We start from the raw sequence: 20,123 nt of genomic DNA, 5'->3' as shown, positions 1-20,123 counted from the left end.
TTATAGGCATTCTTTTTCCTCTTCATTTTATCTTTAACCTTTCTATTCATCCATAGAGGCCTTTTTTTATTCCTAGACATTTTGTTTCCATATGGGATATACATACTACAGTATTGATTGAGTATAAGTTTAAAAGCTTGCCATTTCCCTTCAGTGTCTTCCCCTTGTAGTACATTATCCCAGTTCACCAAACTTAGTGCCTGCCTAATTTGAGTGAACTTTGCTTGTCTAAAGTTCATAGTTTTAGTGGTCCCGCTGCCCCGTGGCCTATCAGTCACCAGCTCAAACGTTATCATGTTGTGATCACTATTTCCCAAATGTTCTTGAACCTGCACATTTGATACATTATCTGGTCTATTAGAAATGATCAGATCCAGTAACGCATTCCCCCTAGTTGGTTCAGTTACCATTTGAGTCAAGTAATTGTCCTGTAGTGCTGCCAGAAATCTGCTGCTTTTACCAGAATGGGTAGCCTCAATACTCCAGTCAATGTCTGGAAAGTTGAAGTCGCCCATAATTATGACCTCATTTTTACCTGCAGCTTTTTCAATCTGCTGTAGTAATCGCAGTTCTGCAGCTTCATTAATAAGAGGTGGCCTGTAGCATACCCCAATAAGCAATTGGCAACTTTTATTTCCACCATGAATATTTACCCAAACGGACTCCACATCTTCGCAATCTTCCTCCATCTCATCGTTGAGGACAGCTGTAAGAGAATTCTTAACAAAGAGACAAACCCCTCCACCTTTTTTCCCTGTTCTATCCCTCCTAAACACATTGTATCCTTTTAAATTAGCTATCCAGTCATGGCTTTCATCCATCCATGTCTCGGTTATTCCCACAATGTCATAGCCTTTGTCATTCAGAATGAACTCTAGTTCGTCTATTTTATTTGCAAGGCTCCGAGCATTGGTTACCATGCACTTTATATTTTTTTGCCACCACATTTACCAATTTTGTTTACATGAAATTGGCTACTTGAATTTTTACCAACCTCCTTAATCTTTACACTGTCCCCACCCCCCTCTCCACCCTCCATAATGATAGGTTCCCACTGTCTTTTTACCTCAAACAAACAAAACATATGCATGTGTTAGAATGGCCCAGTCAAAGTCCAGATCTAAATCCAATTGAGAATCTGTGGCAAGATCTGAAAGCTGCTGTTCACACACGCTGTCCATCTAATCTGACTGAGCTGGAGCTGTTTTGCATAGAACAATGGGCAAGGATTTCAGTCTCTAGATGTGCAAAGCTGGTAGAGACATACCCTAAAAGACTGGCAGCTGTAATTGCAGCAAAAGGTGGTTCTACAAAGTATTGACTCAGGGGGCTGAATAATTACGCACACCCCACTTTGCAGTTATTTTTTTTTTTTTTAAATGTTTGGAATCATGTATGATTTTCGTTCTCATGTGTACACCACTGTGTAACTTACAATAAACCTGAGACAAATGAAAGTTTTAAACATACCTGGGCCTTCCTCCAGCCCCCTTCAGGCTAATTAGTCTCTCGCTGTCCTCTGCCACCTGGATCTTCTGCTATGGGTCCAGGTACTTGAGCCAGTCGGGCGTAGTGCGCATGCACACACTCCGCCGCCAGGAGCATACTACACCTGCGCAGCACTATTGCGCACTGCGCAGGTGCAGAAGGCTCCTGGCTGTGGGAGCGGCACGCAGCTAGACTGCGCTGACTGGCTGAATTACCGGGACTCATAGCAGAAGATCCAGGTGGTGGAGGACGACAGCAAGGGACTGAATAGCCTGAAGGGGCCTGGCGGAAGCCCCAGTTATGTATAAAACTTTTTTCTTTTCATCAGTCTCAGGTACCCTTTAATTCGTAGTCACCAAACCAAATTTCATATTTCATTCTTACATCATAGATGTTATTTAGTATATATAAGAGATTCCTGTGTACACATCATATATATACAGTCACAATCAGATATGTACATCTGACTTTAAAAATACAGGGACTACTTTATTGAAGCAGCACGAGTAACTATTTTTGATTAGTTTATTTAATTTTTGTGGGCTTCAGCACAGCTATTACTGTATATATAATTTATGATTATTATCTGAGAAATAGAACATTTTATCATATTTTCTATTTCAATTACAGTTTAAATTCATAATGAGTTGGAGTCTGTGCATTTTTTTTCACAACTCTGACTCCAGGTACCCAAAACTTGCTCCGACTTCCCAGCCCTGGTCAGATTACAGGTATTTTGGGGGAAAACAAACACTATGGCAGAGCTCAAACTTCCCCAGCAGACCTTTGACACCACTGCTAAGGTAATGTATATTTGGCCCCACCCATGACCACGCCCACATTCTGTTGCGTGACCAAAACCTTTTTTCGGCGCGCTATGCACAAAGCAGGTTTTTTTTTTATCAATATAGAATATCCATTGTCAGTAAATTCTATCTTTGTAAAAAATAATGTGAAAGGTTGGCAACACTGGTACGGCACCCCCGGGCAATTCATGGGGCCCCCGGGCAACAGGAGATTATGGGGCCCCCATACCAGTGTCTCCCACCTTTCACATTATATTTTTAAAGACTAAGATATAATAATTTACTGACAACAGTAAATATTTTATATTGTGATATTTTATATTGATAAAAACCGCAGCGTGGCAAAAAATGGGTGTGGTCACGCAACAGAATGTGGGCGTGGTCATGGGTGGGGCAAAATATACATGACCTTAGCAGTGGTGTAAAAGGTCTGCCGGGGAAGTTTGAACTCTGCCATAGTGTTTCCCCCCAAAATACATGTAATCTGACAGCTTTTCACCAAAAATCCAATTTGGCAGAGGTTCCTCCAAAATACAGATAATATGGCAGTCGTTCCCCCAAAATAGACGTTATCTGGCAGCAGCGGTTCCCCCAACATACACATAATCTGGAAGCAGCTCCCCAAAATATAGTATATGTAGCTAGGTGTATAGGTGTTCCCAGTATAGCCAGGTCTATAGGTGTCCCCAATATATGTAGCCAGGTGGATAGGTGTCCCCAATATATGTAGCCAGGTCTATAGGTGTCCTTAGTATATGTATCCAGCTGTACAGGTGTTCCCAGTATATGTAGCCAGGTCTACAGATGTCCCCAGTATATGTAGACAGGTGGATAGGTGTCCCCAATATATGTATCCAGGTCTATAGGTGTCCTTAGTATATGTATCCAGCTGTATAGGTGTTCCCAGTATATGCAGCCAGGTGTATAGGCGTCCCCAGTATAGCCAGGTCTATAGGTGTCCCCAGTATATGCAGCCAGGTCTATAGGAGTCCCCAGTATAGCCAGGTCTATAGGTGCCCTCAGTATATGAAGCTAGGTCTATAAGTACCCCCAGTATATGTAGCTAGGTCTATAGGTGTCCCAAGGAGGGGAGGCAGCCAGTGAAATAGGGCGATGGGTATAGCAGCGGAGAAAGGGGGAAATCTCCCCCCCCTTCCCTCACCTTGGGGCCCCTCTTCCTGGCTCTCCCCTCCGGAATGTGTAAGTGTCGCACAGCCACCAACCAGATTGCATTGTGGGTATCTGCAGCCAACCTGATTGCATTTTGTGGGGGTATCTGCAGCCAACCTGATTGCATTGTGTGGGGGTATCTGCAGCCAACCTGATTGCATTTTGTGGGGGTATCTGCAGCCAACCTGATTGCATTGTGTGGGGGTATCTGCAGCCAACCTGATTGCATTTTGTGGGAGTATCTGCCGTCAACCTGATTGCATTTTGTGGGGGTATCTGCAGCCAACCTGATTGCATTTTGTGGGGGTATCTGCCGTCAACCTGATTGCATTTTGTGGGGGTATCTGCCACCAACCTGATTGCATTGTGTGGGGGTATCTGCAGCCAACCTGATTGCATTTTGTGGGGGTATCTGCAGCCAACCTGATTGCATTTTGTGGGGGTATCTGCCGTCAACCTGATTGCATTTTTTGGGGGTATCTGCCACCAACCTGATTGCATTGTGTAGGGGTATCTTCAGCCAACCTGATTGCATTTTGTGGGGGTATTTGCCGTCAACCTGATTGCATTTTGTGGGGGTATCTGCAGCCAGCCTGATTGCATTTTGTGGGGGTATCTGCAGCCAACCTGATTGCATTGTGTGGGGGTATCTGCAGCCAACCTGATTGCATTTTGTGGGGGTATCTGCAGCCAACCTGATTGCATTGTGTGGGGGTATCTGCAGCCAACCTGATTGCATTTTGTGGCGGTATCTGCAGCCAACCTGATTGCATTGTGTGGGGGTATCTGCAGCCAGCCTGATTGCATTTTGTGGGGGTATCTGCAGCCAACCTGATTGCATTGTGTGGGGGTATCTGCAGCCAACCTGATTGCATTTTGTGGGGGTATCTGCAGCCAACCTGATTGCATTGTGTGGGGGTATCTGCAGCCAACCTGATTGCATTTTGTGGGGGTATCTGCAGCCAACCTGATTGCATTTTGTGGGGGTATCTGCAGCCAACCTGATTGCATTGTGTGGGGGTATCTGCAGCCAACCTGATTGCATTTTGTGGGGGTATCTGCCGTCAACCTGATTGCATTTTGTGGGGGTATCTGCAGCCAACCTGATTGCATTTTGTGGGGGTATCTGCAGCCAACCTGATTGCATTTTTGGGGGTATCTGCCGTCAACCTGATTGCATTTTGTGGGGGTATCTGCAGCCAACCTGATTGCATTGTGTGGGGGTATCTGCAGCCAACCTGATTGCATTGTGTGGAGGTATCTGCAGCCAACCTGATTGCATTTTGTGGGGGCATCTGCCGTCAACCTGATTGCATTTTGTGGGGGCATCTGTCGGCAACCTGATTGCATTTTGTGGGGGTATCTGCTGCCATTTGACTACTTTATGAATTATCATGAGGCATGTAACTACTTGAATATTTTATCTAAAATGTATCTGGTCAGACCTAATCTCTGTGAATAACACCGCTACTTATTTTGTGTTTTGTATTTTTTTTTTTTTAAGTCTGCCCATGACTCATCATGACCACGATGATGTTCCAGTGCGTGGTGACACCCATTTAGTGTCGCTGCGCGTGCCGCATTTAGACATATCCCTATTGGAGACTGTCCTCAGAATTGCTCAAAATCTATTCCCTACCATAAAGTCATGCAAAATTTCTAGAGTACATGTGTATGTGAGCCCAAAATGGGGGGGGGGGGGAGGGGAGGAGGAGAGGGGGGAGGGGAGGAGGAGAGGGGGGCGGGCCCCAGGCTGAAACTTCCTTGGTGGGCCCTTGGTGTCCCAGTCCGACCCTGCCACCGGGTACCACTCATCTCCACTACAAATAGGAAAAAGAGGCTACAATTTGCACGAGCTCACCAAAATTGGACAGTTGAAGACTGGAAAAATATATTGCCTGGTCTTATAAGTCTCGATAGAGTCAGAATTTGGCGTGAACAGAATGAGAACATGGATTCATCATGCCTTGTTACCACTGTGCAGGCCGAAAACCGCTACAAAACCGCTGCTTTGACGATCCCAAGATCATTCCCCTGATCGTGATTTTTGGTTTTAAACAGAAAATTGTTCAGCCCTACACCCTAGTATGGTAGGTAGATGTGGCCCACCCTAGCATGGTAGGTAGATGGGGGGCCCACCCTCTCACCCACGCTAGTATGGTACCACCCACCCTATTATGGTAGGTAGATGTGGAACCCATAAACCACTCTAAACCTTTCGTGCATAGCACAATAAACATATGATATAAACGACATTGAGACACATTTCTTGCAAAAGGTATTGGTGTATTAAAACAATACTATAACCTGCTATATAAACGTACCCCATATATTGCACACACCCATATACAATGGACAGGCCCTACTATCCAACCTATTCTATACTTGCTGTGCTGCATAACAGTCCTTGCTAACTGCTGCTAAACTGAAAAGTCCAGCCGTATTCATTAGGACTATAACAAGCAGAACTATGCAATCTTCGCTGGCCAGCAAAAAAAAGCCTTCACATGTCCATAATTATAGTGCTTTGTTAAAAGAAAAGCCAGGATCTCACCACTCCTACCCTCACCCACGTGCACATGGGGGGTAATCGCGTAGTCTCCAGAAGCCTTGCGGTGGTCGCTTGTGATGGTGGCCACACCCTCCCCTTCTTACATGTACTTGCAAAGTGCGGGCGTCCCCGCATGCCAGGAGGGGGCCACTATACTGCAAACAAAGTCTCTTCCAAACCGCACCGGCTTCAGGCCTCAGGATGCTGGGATAGTGTGGTTGGAAAACTCACAGCAACTTCCTGGATGAGAAATGGATGGTGGCCTGGCTTAGCCAAACTTAGTCGACCGGTTTCATTGCATAACCAGCAATTTCTTCAGGACATAATGGTATAATGGCCACTCAGCCAATCAGGAATCCAGCAGGAATCAGCTGATCATCCTGATCAGCTGATACATCTCCTGCTGGTATAAAGGTCCTGACCTCTGGCGCGCGCGTGCGTAGCTCTCCATCCATCTGTGTGAACTAACAGACTCAGCCAGACCAGATGCACGCTGCTGCGTGCAAACCGCCGCGCTGGACGCGGAAACAGCCGCCTTACTGCCAGTACATGCGGCGGCTTTTCCGCGATCTCTCACAGTACCCCCCCCCCCCTGAGGAGTGAACTCCGGACACTTCACAACCGGGTTCCCCGAATGTGGGTCTAGAATATCTTTGGTCTTACATACCGATTGGTCTTTTACCATCACAGGGAGGGAGGGAGGGAATTCCACGTGCACTGCCGGCTTCAATAGAGACACGTGGAGTGATCTTACACCTCTCATACTGGCTGAGAGATCGACAGCATAGGTGACCAAATTAACTCTCCTGGTCACTGGGAATGGTCCTACGAATGTAGGACCCAGTTTGGTTGACAATCAGGGCCCCATGCCAAGAGGATACGTACACTATGTCCCCTGGGGAAAACTCCCACTCGACAGACTTTATCCTAGCAGCCCGACTTTTCTGAGTCCGGGGTTTCCCTGGCCCTGGTAAATGTTGCAATGTACCCGGTGGGGTCTGACGAGAAGTTTTACCCTCTAGAACAGGGGTCTCAAACTCAATTTACCTGGGGGCCGTAGGAGGCAAAGTCAGGATGAGGCTGGGCCGCATAAGGAATTTCACAATCGCGGTGCATCGCCGCCTCTGCCCGCCCCTCTCACTCTTCCTTCACAGAGAGGGGCGGGGAGAGGCGGCGATCCGTGCGGCGATTGACGTCAGGAGGGGCAGAGCTGAAGCTAAAAGCTCTGCCCCTTCCAGGAAATTCCAGCAGATTGCCCCCTGGGCGATTTGGGGGCTCTGCAGCCCTTGTTTAGCGGCGGGGATGCGGCAGATTACTTGGGAGCACTGAAGCGAACTATAAGGAAGCTTTTGCCGGCGAGGGCCACAAAATATTGTATCGAGGGCCGCAAATGGCCCGCGGGCTGTGAGTTTGAGACCCCTGCTCTAGAATGTCTCGCTGGCAAGGACCGAGATTAGGCATCCAGTCCTTCACCGTCTCCGCAGGTACCCTGACCACCTTTCGAGGTAGGCCGGTCTCAGGCTCGGAACTTTTGACTAAAGCTTCTGCTTTGACCTGCTCTGCCCCACCTCCTACCTGCCTCTTGGTAGCACAAACTGCCACTCTCTCCAAGCAATTCTGATGGCAATAGGCTGACCATTCCAGTATGTGACCTGAAGCCCAGTCAATCTGTGGGGAGTGGAGTTGCAACCAAGGCATACCAAGAACAATGGTGAAGGCCGTCATGGGCACAACCAGGAACTGTAATCTCTCTTCATGCAGCGCCCCTAAACGACATGACAACAAAGGGGTTTGAAGAAGAGATTGACCACTCTGCAATGGGGAGTCATCCACTGCAGTGACCAGAATCTGTCGGTCAAGTGGGGACAAAGGTATCCCCAATCTTTTGACAAAATCGTAATCGATGAGGTTTGCCGCAGAACCGGAGTCCACAATGGCTTCTGCGGACCTAGTCTGACCCTCCCATATAATAGAGCAGGGAAGGAGCAGACGATCATTGTTTAAAGGAAACGACTGCTCGCCTATGGTGTTGACCAACCCCAGACGGCAGCATTCTCCTGGACCCTTATCATCATCTAGATTGCGTTCTCTTGGCCCTCTGTGACTCTTTTTCTCCTGACTCAACCCTGAATACCCGATTTGCATTGGCTCGTCTGCGGGTGATGGAGATCGAGAAGAGTCGTGTAAGACAGACCTTCTAGCATTCCTACCACGAACCTGTCTCTGGTAGCGCAAACGGCGATCTATCTGCACGGTCAACGAAATTGCCTCATCTACAGATTTGGGCTCAGGATGTCCAACCATCACATCATAAACTGTATCCGACAACCCTGCCAAAAAACAGTCCAAAAGTGCAAATGAGTCCCATCTCGCAGATACTGCCCATTTCCTGAACTCAGCTGCGTAATTTTCAACCGGATCCTTGCCTTGCCGCTACATCTTGAGCTTCCGCACAGCGGTAGAGGTAATGTCCGGATCATCATAAATTATAGCTATAGCTTTAAAAAATTCCTCAACCGAGGCCAAAGCCCCATCTCCTGGCTGGAGATTATATGCCCAAGTCTGGGAATACCCTGACAACAGAGTCTTAATAAACGTAATTCTCTGTGCCACGCGTACAACATGCCAGACGCCGCTTCCGCCCACTTCCGCACGCGTCTCCTGGCAACAGAGACCAAACCATCGCCAGGGACGCATGCGCACGTACAGACGCTTCTGCCCAGAGCCCGACCTGGAAGTGCGACCCGCGGCAAACCACGGTGCTCCGATTCCCCCGCAGCAATCCGGCCAGGCTGCACGGAGGATAGCTCAAGGACCCCCCGACCAGGTGAGATCATTGCAGCATGACCCTGACACAATTAATCCTACCTGGTAGTTCAAATTTTGATAGCATGATACTTTGACACTTACATATCAATTGTCAATTAATTCTACCAGGAAGTTCAAATTTTAATAGTATGATACCTTGACATCTTCTTATCAATTGTCAATTATTCCTACCAGGTAGTTCTAATTTCGATAGTATGATACGTTGACATCTTCTTATCAATTGTCAATTAATCTTACCTGGTAGTTCAAATTATGATAGTATGATACTTTGACATCTTCTTATCAATCAGGGGCATAGCAATCGCCATAGCAACCATAGCGTTTCTATGGGGCCCGCCCAAGCCCTACTGTCACAGGGGGCCCGCAGCAGGATGCCCACTAAGAGCTGGAGGGGTCGCAGCATGAGGGGAGAGCCTGGTGGCACGTCGGTGGGGAGGGGGGCGGGCCCCCCTCCCTCACCTCGGGCTCTCCCCTCCAGCATTGAATAGAGCGCATATGCAGGCGGCTGGCAGCGGCAGATACATACCTTCCATGCGCTCCAGCGCGGATGGTTCTCCCTCTAGTGTCTGACACGACTTCGTCAGAAGCTAGAGAGAGGAGCATCCGTGGAGCGCACGGAAGGTATGTATCTGCCGCCGCTGCATATGCGCTCTGCTCAATGCTGGAGGGAAGAGCGGGGGGGGAGGGAGGGGGTCCCTGCCACTCACTATCTAACTGGGGGTCCCTGTCACTCACTACCTAACCTGGGGGTCCCTGTCACTCACTACCTAACTGGGGGTCCCTGTCACTCACAACCTAACCTGGGGGGCGCCTGTCACTCACTACCTAACCTGGCGGGCGCCTGTCACTCACTACCTAACTGGGGGTCCCTTTCACTCACAACCTAACCTGGGGGGCACCTGTCACTCACTACCTAACCTGGCGGGCGCCTGTCACTCACTACCTAACTGGGGGTCCCTGTCACTCACAACCTAACCTGGGGGGTGCCTGTCACTCACTACCTAACTGGGGGTCCCTGTCACTCACTACCTAACTGGGGGTCCCTTTCACTCACAACCTAACCTGGGGGGTGCCTGCCACTCACTATCTAACTGGGGGTCCCTGTCACTCACAACCTAACCTGGGGGGTGGGGGGCGCCTGTCACTCACTACCTAACCTGGGGTTCCCTGTCACTCACTACCTAACTGGGGGTCCCTGTCACTCACTACCTAACCTGGGGGGTCCCTGTCACTCACTACCTAACCTGAGGGTCCCTGTCACTACCTAACTGGGGGTCCCTGTCACTCACTACCTAACCTGGGGGTCCCTGTCACTCACTACCTAACCTGGGGTCGCCTGTCACTACCTAACTGGGGGTTCCCTGCCACTACCTAACTTGGGGGGTGCCTACCAATCACTACCTAACCTGGGGTCACCTGTCACTAGCTAACCTGGGGGTCCCTGTCCCTCACTACCTAAACTGGGGGCTCCTGTCACTACATACACTGGGGGGTCCCTGTCACTACCTGAACTGGGGGGTCCCTGTCATTAACTGAACTGGGGGGGCACCTGTCACTACTTACACTGGGGGCCCCTGTCACTGCCTGACTGAACTGGGGGGCTCCTGTCACTGCCTGAACTGGGGGGCTCCTGTCACTGCCTGAACTGGGGGGCTCCTGTCACTACCTGAACTGGGGGGCTCCTGTCACTACCTAAACTGGGGGACTCCTGGCGCTACCTTAACTAGGGGGCACCTGTCACTACCTAAACTATCCAGGCCATCACCATCAGCCAACTAGCCCAGAATCACTGTCAAAAGGCCACAGCATCACCACCAGTCAGGCCAGCATTTACTTCAACCAGCCAAGCACAGCACAGCATCACCGCCAGCCAACCCAGCCACAGCATCACTGCCAACCCAGCCACAGCATCGGCCACAGCATCACCGCCAGCCAACCCCTGCCACAGCATCACTGCCAGGCCTTTCAGCCCACACATCATCCCCAATCCAGCCAAAAACAGTATTGCCAGGCACAGCAGCCAGTACATGAGAATTCAGAAGCCAGGTGAGAGGTGTCTACCATATTAAGGGGGCATTATGCCTATATATGTGAAATGCTGTCTATTTATGAGCCTCATGACTGCTGAATTTGTCTTGTTTGGGGCCTCATGATTGCTGAATTTGTCTTGTTTGGGGCCTCATGATTTGTTGGGGGCCTCATGATTGCTGAATTTGTCATGCTGGGGGCCTCATGATTGCTGAATTTGTCTTGATAGGGGCCTCATGATTGCTGAATTTGTCTTTTTGGGGACCTCATCATTTGTTGGGGGTCTCATTATTGCTGAATTTGTCATGTTGGGGGCCTCATGATTGCTGAATTTGTCTTGATAGGGGCCTCATGATTGCTGAATTTGTCTTGTTGGGGGTCACATGATTGCTAACTGCGAGACTATGGGAAAAGATGAATCATCATCATATGAGACAATAGCATTAAACCTACTTTTTTTTAGCTTTTTAAAACAGAAAATAAAATGGGGCGGTTCTAAAAAAATGAATATATTTTTCAGGAGTAGGATGGATGAAATTGTTTATCTTCACAGTTTATTTTCAACTTGGATTTTCCATAATGTTCATGTATGAGTTAAAACGTTTGTACAGCATTTAGTTTAAATTGCTGTTGCCACAAGGGGGCCCAGTGATTTCTAGTTAAGCCCCTGACTACTACCTAAACTGGGGACACCTATAGACCTGGCTACTTATACTGTACTTAGAGGGGTGTGGGAATGTTGGGGTGGAGGGTCCTGGAGGAATGTTTGGGTGGGAGGTCCGAGGTCCGTGGGGTTGGAAGGGGGTGAGGGCCCATAAAAATGTTTTGCTATGGGGCCCAGTCATTTCTAGCTAGGCCCCTGTTATCAATTGTCAATTGATCCTACCAGGTAGTTCTAATTTTGTCAGTATGGTACTTTGACACTTCCATATCAATTGTCAATGAATCCTACCTGGTAGTTCAAAATGTAGCAGTAGTATGATACTTTAACATATACAAATATCTAATTGCTCTACCTAAATAGTCCGGGTAGGGTCCCTTGACAAAGTATGATACTTAAATAACACCGGTGGCCCTTGACCGAAAAAGTTTGGGGACCCCTGGTCTATACTATATCTCAACATTTAAAAGAATTGAACAAATGAGTGAAATGTAGTATGAATTCTAAAACGCTGGCCACTGGTTGAAGTGGTCAAAAGATAGATCCCACTCAGCTCATAATCTGATCATAGATTTTTTAAAATTTTATTTATACACCAACATCTTCCCATGCGCTGTTGATAAAAATAGTGGCGAGTCTCTTCCGTCCCCATCCCATCTCAGCAAAGCAGAACAGGTTACACATAATGCGGTGGTCTGAAACAATTCTGGCACTCCTTGTAGCTTAGAGCAGTAGTAGTAGTAGTACAGAAGTAAATAGGTACATGCAGCGCAGTACACAGAGCGCAATGACCCGATCACACACTACAGTACTCTCAGACTGGGCATTGAGTAGTGACAGCAAACCCCCGCCGCTCAGCTGAGCTGTCCCTTTAACGCCGCCGTCCGCTTCCTGCCGCGCATGCGTACTCCGCTTCTGCGCTTGTCATCATGGCGGCGCGGGGCCATGTGCAGGATCCTAACGACAGGAGGCTCAGACCGATTTACGGTAAGTGGAAAGGGCCAGGGGTAGTTGAGGGCAGCTGTTGCGGGCGGGCGCGGCGTAGCTAGCTGCAGCGCGGAGTGGTGGCTTGGCGGGGCAGGAGTGAGGCCTGGCACCGGGAACCGATGAATGGCTGCTCGGGCGGGGTAGGCGAACTGCCTTCGGTGACCCGTGGCTGTCATTATTCATGGGTTATTCTGCTGCTGCCAGCTGGATATACTCCTCAGTGCCTGCTGTACGACCTCTATCCGAATATACCTCTCTGTTCCTGCTGCATGGCCTTCTGCCATGGACACCCCTCTCACCCGCCCTATAGCTTCATGCTACATACACCTCTCTGTGCATGCTGTACAGCCTCCTGCCATATACACCTCTCTGTGCATGCTGTACAGCCTCCTGCCACATACACCTCTCTGTGCATACTGTACAGCCTCCTGCTACATACACCTCTCTGAGTCTCTGTGCATGCTGTGCAGCCTCCTGCCATATACACCTCTCTGTGCATACTGTACAGCCTCCTGCTACATACACCTCTCTGTGCATGCTGTACAGCCTCCTGCTACATACACCTCTCTGTGCATGCTGTACAGCCTCCTGCTACATACACCTCTCTGTGCATACTGTACAGCCTTCTGCTACATACACCTCTCTGTGCATACTGTACAGCCTTCTGCTACATACACCTCTGTGCATGCTGTACAGCCTTCTGCTACATACACCTCTCTGTGCATGCTGTACAGCCTCCTGCCATATACACCTCTCTGTGCATGCTGTACAGCCTCCTGCCATATACACCTCTCTGTGCATGCTGTACAGCCTCCTGCCATATACACCTCTCTGTGCATGCTGTACAGCCTCCTGCCATATACACCTCTCTGTGCATGCTGTACAGCCTCCTGCCATATACACCTCTCTGAGTCTCTGTGCATGCTGTGCAGCCTCCTGCCATAAACACCTCTCTGAGTCCATATACACCTCTCTGTACATACTGTACAGCCTCCTGCCATATACACCTCTCTGTGCATACTGTACAGCCTCCTGCTACATACACCTCTCTGTGCATGCTGTACAGCCTCCTGCCATATATACCTCTCTGTGCATGCTGTACAGCCTCCTGCCATATACACCTCTCTGTGCATGCTGTACAGCCTCCTGCCATATACACCTCTCTGTGCATGCTGTACAGCCTCCTGCCATATACACCTCTCTGTGCATGCTGTACAGCCTCCTGCCATATACACCTCTCTGTGCATGCTGTACAGCCTCCTGCCATATACACCTCTCTGTGCATGCTGTACAGCCTCCTGCCATATACACCTCTCTGTGCATGCTGTACAGCCTCCTGCCATATACACCTCTCTGTGCATGCTGTACAGCCTCCTGCCATATACACCTCTCTGTGCATGCTGTACAGCCTCCTGCCATATACACCTCTCTGTGCATGCTGTACAGCCTCCTGCCATATACACCTCTCTGTGCATGCTGTACAGCCTCCTGCCATATACACCTCTCTGTGCATGCTGTACAGCCTCCTGCCATATACACCTCTCTGTGCATGCTGTACAGCCTCCTGCCATATACACCTCTCTGTGCATGCTGTACAGCCTCCTGCCATATACACCTCTCTGTGCATGCTGTACAGCCTCCTGCCATATACACCTCTCTGAGTCTCTGTGCATGCTGTACAGCCTCCTGCCATATACACCTCTCTGAGTCTCTGTGCATGCTGTGCAGCCTCCTGCCATAAACACCTCTCTGAGTCCATATACACCTCTCTGTACATACTGTACAGCCTCCTGCTACATACACCTCTCTGTGCATACTGTACAGCCTCCTGCCATATACACCTCTCTGTGCATACTGTACAGCCTCCTGCTACATACACCTCTCTGTGCATGCTGTACAGCCTCCTGCCATCGGAGCAGTGCTTTTCAGCGCTGCTAGATTTGGGCGCAGCCGGCGCCTCCATAGACTTCAATAGGAATCATTCCTATTGAAGCGCTCAGTGAGTAACGTCGGCTCCGTCAGAAGACAGAGCCGAAGTTGCTTAAAAACAATAATTCGGCCTCCAGCAATCGCTGGAAGCCGAATTATTTCATTCCCCCACTATCCATGTCGGCCTGGAGGGGGAATAGTAATTAAATCGGCCCGGACTTGTGCAGAAGCAGGATCAGCCATATACCGCTGTATCCTGCGCCCAAGTCTACCGGCGCCGATTTCAAATGTACGCCCTGCCATATATACCTCTCTGTGCATGCTGTACAGCCTCCTGCCATATATACCTCTCTGTGCATGCTGTACAGCCTCCTGCCATATACACCTCTCTGTGCATGCTGTACAGCCTCCTGCCATATACACCTCTCTGTGCATGCTGTACAGCCTCCTGCCATATACACCTCTCTGTGCATGCTGTACAGCCTCCTGCCATATACACCTCTCTGTGCATGCTGTACAGCCTCCTGCCATATACACCTCTCTGTGCATGCTGTACAGCCTCCTGCCATATACACCTCTCTGTGCATGCTGTACAGCCTCCTGCCATATACACCTCTCTGTGCATGCTGTACAGCCTCCTGCCATATACACCTCTCTGAGTCTCTGTGCATGCTGTGCAGCCTCCTGCCATAAACACCTCTCTGAGTCCATATACACCTCTCTGTACATACTGTACAGCCTCCTGCTACATACACCTCTCTGTGCATACTGTACAGCCTCCTGCTACATACACCTCTCTGAGTCTCTGTGCATGCTGTGCAGCCTCCTGCCATATACACCTCTCTGTGCATGCTGTACAGCCTCCTGCCATATACACCTCTCTGTGCATGCTGTACAGCCTCCTGCCATATACACCTCTCTGTGCATACTGTACAGCCTCCTGCCATATACACCTCTCTGTGCATGCTGTACAGCCTCCTGCCATATACACCTCTCTGTGCATGCTGTACAGCCTCCTGCCATATACACCTCTCCGAGTCTCTGTGCATGCTGTACAGCCTCCTGCCGTATACACCTCTCTGTGCATACTGTACAGCCTCCTGCTACATACACCTCTGTGCATACTGTACAGCCTCCTGCCATATACACCTTTCTGTGCATGCTGTACAGCCTCCTGCCACATACACCTCTCTGTGCATACTGTACAGCCTCCTGCCATATACACCTCTGTGCATACTGTACAGCCTCCTGCCATATACACCTCTCTGTGCATACTGTACAGCCCCCTGCCATATACACCTCTCTGTGCATACTGTACAGCCCCCTGCCATATACACCTCTCTGTGCATACTGTACAGCCTCCTGCCATATACACCTCTCTGTGCATGCTGTACAGCCCCCTGCCATATACACCTCTCTGTGCATACTGTACAGCCTCCTGCCATATACACCTCTCTGTGCATGCTGTACAGCCTCCTGCCATATACACCTCTCTGTGCATACTGTACAGCCTCCTGCCATATACACCTCTCTGTGCATGCTGTACAGCCTCCTGCCATATACACCTCTCTGTGCATGCTGTACAGCCTCCTGCCATATACACCTCTCCGAGTCTCTGTGCATGCTGTACAGCCTCCTGCCGTATACACCTCTCTGTGCATACTGTACAGCCTCCTGCTACATACACCTCTGTGCATACTGTACAGCCTCCTGCCATATACACCTTTCTGTGCATGCTGTACAGCCTCCTGCCACATACACCTCTCTGTGCATACTGTACAGCCTCCTGCCATATACACCTCTGTGCATACTGTACAGCCTCCTGCCATATACACCTCTCTGTGCATGCTGTACAGCCTCCTGCTATATACACCTCTCTGTGCATGCTGTACAGCCTCCTGCCACATACACCTCTCTGTGCATGCTGTACAGCCTCCTGCCACATACACCTCTCTGTGCATGCTGTACAGCCTCCTGCCACATACACCTCTCTGTGCATGCTGTACAGCCTCCTGCTACATACACCTCTCTGTGCATGCTGTACAGCCTCCTGCTACATACACCTCTCTGTGCATGCTGTACAGCCTCCTGCTACATACACCTCTCTGTGCATGCTGTACAGCCTCCTGCTACCTACACCTCTCTGTGCATGCTGTACAGTCTCCTGCCATATACACCTCTCTGTGCATGCTGTACAGCCTCCTGCCATATACACCTCTCTGTGCATGCTGTACAGCCTCCTGCCATATACACCTCTCTGTGCATGCTGTACAGCCTCCTGCCATATACACCTCTCTGTGCATGCTGTGCAGCCTCCTGCCATATACACCTCTCTGTGCATGCTGTGCAGCCTCCTGCCATATACACCTCTCTGTGCATGCTGTGCAGCATCCTGCCATATACACCTCTGTGCATGCTGTGCAGCATCCTGCCATATACACCTCTCTGTGCATGCTGTGCAGCCTCCTGCCATATACACCTCTCTGTGCATGCTGTGCAGCCTCCTGCCATATACACCTCTCTGTGCATGCTGTGCAGCCTCCTGCCATATACACCTCTCTGTGCATGCTGTGCAGCCTCCTGCCATATACACCTCTCTGTGCATGCTGTGCAGCCTCCTGCCATATACACCTCTCTGTGCATGCTGTGCAGCCTCCTGCCATATACACCTCTCTGTGCATGCTGTGCAGCCTCCTGCCATATACACCTCTGTGCATGCTGTGCAGCCTCCTGCCATATACACCTCTGTGCATGCTGTGCAGCCTCCTGCCATATACACCTCTGTGCATGCTGTGCAGCCTCCTGCCATATACACCTCTGTGCATGCTGTGCAGCCTCCTGCCATATACACCTCTGTGCATGCTGTGCAGCCTCCTGCCATATACACCTCTGTGCATGCTGTGCAGCCTCCTGCCATATACACCTCTGTGCATGCTGTGCAGCCTCCTGCCATATACACCTCTGTGCATGCTGTGCAGCCTCCTGCCATATACACCTCTGTGCATGCTGTGCAGCCTCCTGCCATATACACCTCTGTGCATGCTGTGCAGCCTCCTGCCATATACACCTCTGTGCATGCTGTGCAGCCTCCTGCCATATACACCTCTGTGCATGCCGTGCAGCCTCCTGCCATATACACCTCTGTGCATGCCGTGCAGCCTCCTGCCATATACACCTCTGTGCATGCCGTGCAGCCTCCTGCCATATACACCTCTGTGCATGCCGTACAGCCTCCTGCCTCATACACATCTATGTGCATGCTGTACAGCCTCCTGCCATATACACCTCTCTGTGCATGCTGTACAGCCTCCTGCCATATACACCTCTCTGTGCATGCTGTGCAGCCTCCTGCCATATACACCCCTCTGTGCATGCTGTACAGCCTCCTGCTATATACACCTCTCTGTGCATACTGTACAGCCTCCTGCCATATACACCTCTGTGCATGCTGTACAGCCTCCTGCCATATACACCTCTGTGCATGCTGTGCAGCCTCCTGCCATATACACCTCTGTGCATGCTGTACAGCCTCCTGCCATATACACCTCTCTGTGCATGCTGTACAGACTCCTGCCATATACACCTCTCTGTGCATACTGTACAGCCTCCTGCCATATACACCTCTCTGTGCATGCTGTACAGACTCCTGCCATGTACACCTCTCTGTGCATGCTGTACAGACTCCTGCCATGTACACCTCTCTGTGCATGCTGTACAGACTCCTGCCATGTACACCTCTCTGTGCATGCTGTACAGACTCCTGCCATGTACACCTCTCTGTGCATGCTGTACAGACTCCTGCCATGTACACCTCTCTGTGCATGCTGTACAGACTCCTGCCATGTACACCTCTCTGTGCATGCTGTACAGACTCCTGCCATGTACACCTCTCTGTGCATGCTGTACAGACTCCTGCCATGTACACCTCTCTGTGCATGCTGTACAGACTCCTGCCATGTACACCTCTCTGTGCATGCTGTACAGACTCCTGCCATGTACACCTCTCTGTGCATGCTGTACAGACTCCTGCCATGTACACCTCTCTGTGCATGCTGTACAGACTCCTGCCATGTACACCTCTCTGTGCATGCTGTACAGACTCCTGCCATGTACACCTCTCTGTGCATGCTTTATAGCCTCTTGCCATGTACACCTCTCTGGTAGAAGAAGCCGGAACCATCCAATAGTCTTCTGCTCTTTTATTGTATAATAAACAGGCTATCATAATGAAAGACCTCTGTGTGTGCCTTATAGCTTCCTGTCATGTAATTCTCCTTATGCATAACCGGTTTCCAGCTGTATGTACTCCTGTGGGCATTCTGAATGGGCTCCTGCAGTATACACCCCTGTATTTCCTGTATGGCCTCCTACTGACTGCTGTATACACCTGTCATTACTAGGGATAGTCAATGAGATACAAATAATTACAAGTTGATGCAGAATTATGCTTATTTCTTATGTAAATGTATGCAGCTTAGAAGTTTAACACCTTGGCTTCCTTCAATGGGCTCTATTCATAAAACCTTACCGCAAGTTTTCCGCTCAAAACAGCGGATTTTCCCGTCCATTTAGCAAAGTCGGCATTCATAAAAGCTGTTCCCGCATGAAAATCTACAATCCCCCAGCAGAGCGAGAAATTTCCGCCTTCTCCAGTGTTTTTCTAGATTTATCTAGAAAAAAGTAACAAAATGGCCATTCATAAAGATTAGAGGAAGCGGTATGTGGACGGGAAATACCGCTTCCTCTGATTTTGCGGATTACATACAAGTGAATGGGACAGACCTCCCAGAGAGAGCAGTGCACGGAGGGACTCTGCCGGCTGAAGTGTTTCCGCATGCCTTCCGACAGCTTACCGCCAGCTTTCAGCGGGAGATCTCCGCTCTTGCATCGCAGCTTTCAAGATTTCTTTGAATGACCACCCAGAAGTGTAAAATACCGCTGCAGTATTTTCCCTCCAGGAGTTTTCTCGCAACAACTTTTTTATGAATAGAGCCCAATGTGTCTTTTTTCAAACTGCATAAAAAGTTGGAATGATCTGGCTTCAACTCAACATTATTTGCGTCGCCATCCTTAGGCATTACTTTCGAAAAGTCTGCTGTATGCTCTCCTGCTGCTAGCCTGATACACCCCATATTGTGGGGTGCATTCTTTAATAAACTTCATAGAGTCTGATCTATGGCAGACTGTAATGTACACACCTAGGCCCATATGCAATTCACTTTTTCACCTGAGTTTTCTCCTAGGTGATAATTTTAAACGTGTCAATAAAATGCCTTTTAAGCCACCAGAAAGCAAGAACATACTGAAAATAAATTTGATAGTACTTTTTACCTACTTTTTTGGTACTTTTTAAATTGAAAAGTGCTGGAAAGTTATTTTAAATCGAAGATGAAAAATCATTTCCTAGGAGAAAACTCAGGTGAAAAAGTGAATTGCATATGGGCCCTAGTGTCTGTAATGGATGCTGGTTGTGTATACTCCACAGAGCCTGCTTTGTGGCTGCCTGCCATACACACTTCACAGTGCTTGCTGTAGGGGCTCCTGTTTTTTTACTATCTATACCTTGGTGCTGCCACATTCATTTCTCACATGCCTGCTACCAGCTAAATATAATAACACCTAATTAATATACCATCTCAATGTTTGCTATCCTTCAGCTGCCTGCCACAACAAC

The 20,123-nt window shown here is 49.3% G+C and overlaps 1 protein-coding gene across 1 annotated transcript in view; it reads left to right on the top strand.

Annotated features, from left to right (window-relative positions):
• The first annotated feature begins 12,437 nt into the window (after positions 1-12,437).
• NAA25 (N-alpha-acetyltransferase 25, NatB auxiliary subunit) overlaps positions 12,438-20,123 on the top strand; it is a 120,731-nt gene continuing 113,045 nt past the window's right edge. Inside the window, exon 1 of the mRNA XM_068245778.1 lies at positions 12,438-12,520. Within this exon, the coding sequence (XP_068101879.1) occupies positions 12,463-12,520 (58 nt within the window). The 5' untranslated portion in view covers positions 12,438-12,462. The remainder of the gene's footprint in view (positions 12,521-20,123) is intronic.

The sequence above is a fragment of the Hyperolius riggenbachi genome, chromosome 1 (genome assembly GCF_040937935.1).
Source record: "Hyperolius riggenbachi isolate aHypRig1 chromosome 1, aHypRig1.pri, whole genome shotgun sequence".
Lineage (NCBI taxonomy): Eukaryota > Metazoa > Chordata > Amphibia > Anura > Hyperoliidae > Hyperolius > Hyperolius riggenbachi.
The sequence above is the reverse complement of the archived record's forward strand: the minus strand, read 5'-3'. Positions and strand labels throughout refer to the sequence as shown.